Here is a 7,406-nt window from a genome sequence, read left to right as displayed (position 1 = left end):
AGCACTCAATTGCAGAATTGAAGTAACAGAGAAGATGAGATTTGCTCGCAAATTAGCTTGGATTTCAACCAGTGGCTCTGACACCATATTAGCTGCTATGGATATGGAAATCAAAGCTAAGAAGAATCTGGAAGAAGAAGAAGAAGAAATCAGAGAAGAGCTACATGCATTTCTGAAAAGCTGGACAACTGTACAGAGTCGACTACTGCTTATAATACATACTTAACTGTCAACTAACTTTCTAACTGTAGTTCAATATCACATTAAAATTAACCACAGTTAGCTACTAGCTTATTGCTCAGCTGTTGATTAATCCTACCCGTGGAATATTTATGAAGCCGTTAATTAGCTTCTATTCTATGGAAGTTAAATAATTATCACATGCATAGAGAAATTATATCTTTGTTCTTCCGTTATTGAGTCGTTTGAACAAAATCATTTACACTTTTTTTTTCCTTTGCAGTAAAATTGGATCGGTATTATACCTCTGACAATATATAGGTCACAAATACCTACGTATTAGAATTATAAGACTGAAAAATTGATTAGATCTTCACTTGATCGGGGTTGGATCAACATTAGCTTTTTTGACATTTTTGCCAGGATATTATTGCTTTTGCAAGTAAAACAGTTTCCACCAACTTTGGCTTTTATGAATGTAGCACTAGGCTGTCATAATCAAAGGCTAATTAAGTAAGTTAGAGGGTAATCATCCTTAATCTTGAATAAGCTAAGTCAGTGCATTCAACTGATCTTTTTAGTTAAATTAATTACGTAATAAGTTACTTAGGAAAGTGGGTTTTGTCAATGTAAAACAGTACGTCAATGTTTCAGCACAAAGGTTCAAAGAGCAAGTCCAAGGCCATGACGGATTTCAGCGATCCATGGGATTTCAGCGGTCCCTTGTTAAATGTTGCAGGATAATAAATGCTCCCAATCTTATATCTGTTGAAGAGATACAAAGGTAAATGTTGTACCAATAACCTATTATTCAATTCTCAAATGTTTTAAACAATGTAGTGTTGTAATGTTTAGTACGCCATATCTCATTTTTGCTTTATTGGGTGTTGATAGTTTACGGCTGAAGAGGCGTTTCAGTGGTGAAGAAAATGGTGAAGGATGACGATGAGAGAGAGTGGAGATTGCTGGTCTGAGGGGGGTTTGGAGCTGTTGGTGCTTTTACTAGTGGAGATGTGGTGTTTGTGAAAATGGGTAAATGGAGAGGTTTTTTGTCGAATCTGATTTTAGTGAAGAAAAAGTTCTTTCATGGGAAGGAAATGTTCATAGTGGTGTATTTCAACGGAAAAGATGGTGATTGAGGTAGAAAGTTATGAAGGCGAGCTTCAGTGTATTCCTATTATGCAGTGTGTGTGTATGTGTGTGTGAGTGAAGAATTGAGTGAATTTCTTGCAAGTGTGTGTGTGTGAATTGGTATTTTTGTTACATTTTGCTACATCGACATTAGATTAATTTTTACAATTACATTCCTCTTAGCTCTTACACAAGCTAGCTCCAAGGAGTGACAGATAAGTATAATAGAAAATCAAGATTCTTTCTTGAGTTACTTTATTCCAGTTCAGTGCTTAACAGATTGAACAGTTGTGTGGAATATAGAAATCAATAATTAAATAAAAATTTGTGGCCTTGAATAATGAACTCTCACATGGTTGTACAAGGTATTTTAATGAGCTTAATTAAAGAGCCTTAATCTGCGCTCTCATGCTTCTGAAAAGGCAATGTGTATTTGACTACTTTTGATGCTTTTGTATCTTTGTTGGCAGATAAAGACATACTTTCTCAAACAACATACCTTCTCCCTTTGCCGGCCTGGCCCCCAAAAACCAATTGAAAATTCCCACTAAAAAGACTGATTTGAAGCACTCATTCATTTCCGGAGTTCCTCTTGCTGGATTCATACTACTTTCTTGGTTCATCAAATCGAGAAAACCTCAAACAGATCAAGAGAGAGATGGCTTATGCTGTTATAACTTCCATCTTGACAACTATTGAGCAAGTATTGCAATTCAATCCAAGTTTGATTTCTGAAAGTAGGGGATCCATTGATTCACTTTATGGAACACTTTCTTTCTTACAAGCCTTCCTTGAGGATACGGGAAACTGGATCAATGATCAAGAAGCATTGAAACTTTTGGAAAAGAAGATCAGAGATGCAGGACATAAAGCAGAAGATACAATTGGTTGCTGCCTAAAGAAGAATCCATGTGGCTGATACTGATCACGACCAGAACAACGCCCGTTGTAAGCTTTATTACGAGTTGCAGAAAATAATAGAAGTAATGGATTCCATAAAAGGAGAAGTGATGAAGTTCAAGAATGTCCACAAACGTATCAAAGATGCGCCAGCAACAACTTATTTATCCTCCTTCTCGTCTGGGCGTGTCTTGGATGAGGAAAATACACTTGTTGGGATGGACGATGTCTTCAACAACATAAGAGATCAGCTCTTTGGACAAACACCAGCGTTGAATGTTGTCTCAGTTGTTGGTATGGGCGGCATTGGTAAGTCGACACTTGCTAGAAGTTTATTTAATCATCCATCAGTGTCCCGACGTTTTGATATTTCTTCATGGGTTACTGTTTCTCAATCATACGATGCAAAGGAAATGCTATTGGATGTCCTAAGCTTCGGTACTCCAGATGGGAAGGCAATGTACCGCAATACGAGCGAAGATGAATTATTGGACCAAGTGCGTAGAAAATTGAAAAGGAAGAGGTATTTGATACTTTTGGACGATATATGGACTATAGAGGCTTGGGACCAGGTAAGAAGATCATTTCCCGATGATGAAAATGGAAGTCGCATAATGATAACTACTAGGCTCCTCGAAGTAGCTAACTGTGCTGGCAATGATTTTCCTCCTCATCACATGCCTTTTCTCAGTCTTGAAGATAGTTGGAAATTACTATCTCTTAAGGTTTTTGGAAATGAAGATTGTCCTCCTCAGCTTGAGGAAGTAGGAAAGCAGATAGCGAAACAATGTCAAGGACTAGCTCTCTCAGTTGTTGTCATCGCTGGGCTTCCGTCGAAGATCAATAGGACATATGATGATTGGCAACAAATTGCTGATAATTTGAATTCCCACATAGGTTCAACCTCCCAGCAGTGTTTAGCAATATTAGCTCTGAGTTACAACTACTTGCCTTGTAGCTTGAAAGCTTGCTTTCTTTATATGGGAGTTTTCCTTGAAGATGCAAAAATTCCTACAGATACGTTGATTAGAATTTGGGTGGCTGAGGGTTTTCTGAAGACAATTTGCCATAAAAAGCCAGAAGAGGTAGCAGAAGAGTGTCTAGAGGATCTAGTTAGCAGAAGTTTGATTATGGTCAACAGTCGAGGATGGGTAAGCGGAAAAATTAGAAGTTGCAGGATTCACGACCTCATTCGGCTATTATGCTTGAGAAAAGGAAAAACCGAGAAGTTTTTTCATGTCATAAATGAATGTTACGAAGTGTCGTCAGAAGGCGTGGAGAGTGAACATCGACTATTATTGTATGAAGATGCTGTGCAAAACCAGAATCTCGGCCTACACGAAGATAATCTGGATTCAGTTCGTACCATCTTGTGCATCTGTGAACCGTGTACTTCTATGCTCGAATTTGAATACTACAAAATAGTGGATACTCATTTTCAGCTGCTAAGGGTATTGGATGTACTAATGATTCTCTTTCAACTTTTTCCCACTGAGATAACACAATTAGTACATTTAAGATATCTTGCTTTTACCACCGGTGGCGATGTTCCAACATCAATTTCTAATCTGTGGAATCTACAGACATTGATTGTCGAGCCAACTGAAAATCAATTATCCTGGCCAGTAGAAATTTGGAAGATGTCAAGTTTGAAATATTTCCAGTCTGGGGGAATGAGTATGCCCGTGCCTGCTCCTCCAAAGGCACAACATATTTTGGGTTTAGAAAAGTTCAAGAAACTTTCACTAAACGAAGCTTCTTCCAACTGGGAGGAAATTTGTATGGCTGTCCCGAACGTAAAGGAATTGGATGTTATTATCAATTTAGATATACATCCTAATGGATGGAATGATTTTATTGGTAGTCTCATATGTCTTGTTGATCTCCAGAAGCTAAGCATTCAACTAAAGGTTTCGTCGCATCCACTGTTTTTTATAAGGCGGCCTGCTCAGCTGTGGTACGTGTTCCCAGAAAACCTCAAGAGTTTGACACTTGTAGCGACACATCTAGAGTGGACAGATATGCCAATGCTTAGCAGCTTACCCAACCTTGAGGTACTCAAACTAGAATTTTATGGTTTTGAAGGGAGCAATTGGAATCTAGATGAAGGGGGTTTCAAGAAACTCAAGTTGCTACACATTCACCAGACGAGATTGGTGCACTGGCAGGCAGCCAGTGATAGTCTTCCAGTTCTAGAGTATCTAGTCCTAATGTTTTGCTCTGAATTGGAGGAGATTCCTAGAGTTATCGGAGATATTCCCACATTAAAATTGATTGACTTGCATTACTGCAGCCAAGCTGCTGTTACTTCTGCAGAGGAAATTCTAGAAGAGCAAAAAAGCATTGGAAATGAAGTTCTTGTGGTTACTGTATCCCCTGATCACCCTCCTTCGCTGGAAACTTACTATGTGTGAATAGGTAAAAGTAATTTCTTTATGTACATAAATGTTGAATCCTTGTGGCTTCTTTAGAAGTAAACTTTATGCGTTTACTTCTCTAAATTTTGAATCCCTTAGTGAATGTTCTGGCTCGCCACCGCTTGTGGTCTATACCAGATTTAAATCTCAAATAGTGCTTAACATTAAACATTTTAAATGATTAGACATCAAATATGTTTGATAATGAAAATATACTCCTCACCGTTCTATTTTACGCAATACTTTTTCATTTTTGATCTGTTTCGTGAGGAATGATATTTTTTTTATTTAAAGATAATTTAATTTTAAATTTTTAATTTTACCCTTAATGACATGATTTATAGCCACATGGTATATTTAAGCTTATAAGTTCAAAAAGTTTTTCTTTCTTTCTTTCCTAATCATTATACATATTGAAACAAATATAAATTTGCTCGAAGTTTCTTATTGTTATGGTCTCTTGGATTCTGTGGTGACATGCTGCTGTCTTCTTGAAGGCTGTATTATGATAGATAAGCTTGGAGAGGGACATGTTTTCTGTTTGTTTAAACATTCTAGTTAGAAACTGCAAAATTTGCTTTTAAGGGAAATCACGAAGTGGTTTGGAAGATTATAGTTTATTCAAAATAGTGCCTTAAGGTTATGGATTGGATGTCTAAATATTTTTGTGTGGTATCAAAATCAAATTTTAATAAATATTTTTAACTATGACAAGTTCATCTGTTGTCGCATACGGGTCTTCTTTTTCATCATGCTGATCTGCTTCCTCTTCTCTTTTACTTTTAATGTCACGACCCCGGTTCGCCCTCCGTGAACCGTCGTGACGGCACCTAGTCTCTACGACTAGGTAAGCCTGACAATGCGGAAAAGAAACCAATTTGCGGAAGAAATAATTAAGAACCGAAATAGTGGAATAAAACAGTATTTTAAAGTGCCGCTTGACATACACAATATCAACTCTCGAAACTAATAACATTTTCCAAAACCCTGAATCCCATGATCACAAGCCTTTGAATTTGTCTACAAGCATCTAACTCCAGAATATCTAACAAGGAAACGAAAGTACAGAAGGCCTAATAGAAAAGGGGGAGTAGAAAGGAACTCTTCGGTCTGCAGACGCGACAGATATCCCTCGGAGTCTCTACAGGCGCCTCATCTCATGAGTGATAAGTCTGAATGGAGGTACCTGGATCTGCACTTGAAAAACATGCGCAGAAAGGGCATGAGTACGCCATAACAGTACTCAGTAAGTACAAAGCCTAACCTCGGTCGGGTAGTGACGAGGAAGGTCAGGGCCTAGTGAGATTAAATGAAATATCAGGTATAACAAAATAAGATAACCAGTACAGTTGAAAACTAACAATAAGAATTAATACAGGATACTAAGGATAACAACAACTGAAACAGAGACAAAAACAATCACAAGGAAATACCACTCTTCACAAAGATAATAACCGGGGATCTCTCAGTATCCCGAGGATCTCTTAGTACCCTCAATATATGTCAGGGATCTCTTGGTATCCCGAGGATCTCTTGGTACCCTCAATATATGCTAGGAATCTCTTGGTATCCCGAGGATCTTTTGGTATCCTCAATATATGCTAGGGATCTCGGATCTCTTGGTATCCTCAATATATGTGCTGTGGATCTCTCGGTATGCCGCAGTTCAGTTCAAATTATAAATGCATACAAGGGATCTCCCGGGATGCTGTCCAGTAGTCCCAAAGTAAAACACACAACAATGGCAAAAGAAATACTCAAATAAACTCAACCTCATAACAAAGTAACACAGGCAATTCTAACCTAGCATGCTTCACGTAATACAAATAGAGCAGTTAAAACAAATAAAGGAATTAAGTCAATTAGACATGCTTCTCTAAGCTAACAGCCGGTTTAAGAGTGCAAGTAGAATAAATAGAAAGGGGTAACACAATTAAAGTTACTTAATAAAAATAGGATTTTCAACAATTAGCACAAATACCCACTCGTCACCTCACGTACAAGGCATTTCAATTATCACAATACCAATCCTAAGGGGAAAGTCCCCCACACAAGGTTAGGCAAGCCACTTACCTCGAACCAGCTCAAATCAATCTGAAACCACGCTCTTACCACGAGTACTCGACTCCAAATGGCCCAAATCTATTCAATTTCATAATGTAAATAATATTTCAAGTAACTGATTCTACAAAGAACTTCTAAGCTAATACGCAAAATTAGGTAAAATGACCAAAACGCCCCTCGGGCCCACGTCTCAGAATCAGATAAAATTTATATTTCCAGAATCCTCACACTCTCACGAGTTCAGTCATACCAAAAGTACCGAAATCGTACCTCAAATGGTCTCTCAAATCATCGCTCAAAGGTCTCTAATTAGTCAAGCCCTAACTCCCAAATTACCACTGATTTTCCTTAATTTTTCATGTTTATAATGATAAAAATCACCCCAATAATGAGTTTAGGGACCAAAGACCTTACCCCAATGAATTCCTTTGAAAATCTCTCTTGAAAATGCTCCCCGAGGCTTCTTCCCTTTTGAAAAAAGGTGAAAATAGCTCAAATTCGCAAAGGCAAGAATTTATATGTTTTTGCCCAGCTAATCTGCTTATGCGGTCATGGGACCGCACCTGCGGTACCGCTTTTGCGGAACAAGAGTCGCATCTGCGACAAATCATTAAACTCAGCCTTCCGCACCTGCGACTATCCATACGCAGATGCAGTACCACTTCTGCTGCTCCTGCTGTTCCTCCCTATTTATGCTTCTACGATGGCAATGCC

General features: G+C 38.2%; 1 protein-coding gene across 2 annotated transcripts; it reads left to right on the top strand.

Annotated features, from left to right (window-relative positions):
- Positions 1-318: 318 nt before the first annotated feature.
- On the top strand, positions 319-4,712 carry LOC107764459 (putative late blight resistance protein homolog R1A-10). 2 transcript variants are annotated; one of them, XR_012700278.1, is made up of 2 exons: positions 319-964; positions 1,075-1,440. XR_012700278.1 is itself a non-coding variant. In XM_016583024.2 (2 exons), exon 2 carries the CDS (start codon positions 2,298-2,300, stop codon positions 4,623-4,625), a length of 2,328 nt encoding a protein of 775 aa, XP_016438510.2. In that variant the 5' UTR covers positions 371-964; positions 1,782-2,297; the 3' UTR covers positions 4,626-4,712. The 2 variants fall into 2 exon arrangements, 1 of the variants encoding a protein (XP_016438510.2); XM_016583024.2 differs by lacking the exon at positions 1,075-1,440 and adding an exon at positions 1,782-4,712 and having other exon boundaries at positions 371-964.
- Positions 4,713-7,406: the final 2,694 nt, after the last annotated feature.

This window comes from Nicotiana tabacum, chromosome 16 (assembly GCF_000715075.1).
Source record: "Nicotiana tabacum cultivar K326 chromosome 16, ASM71507v2, whole genome shotgun sequence".
NCBI classification, from domain to species: Eukaryota; Viridiplantae; Streptophyta; class Magnoliopsida; order Solanales; family Solanaceae; genus Nicotiana; species Nicotiana tabacum.
This window is presented reverse-complemented; position numbering and strand designations above follow the sequence as displayed.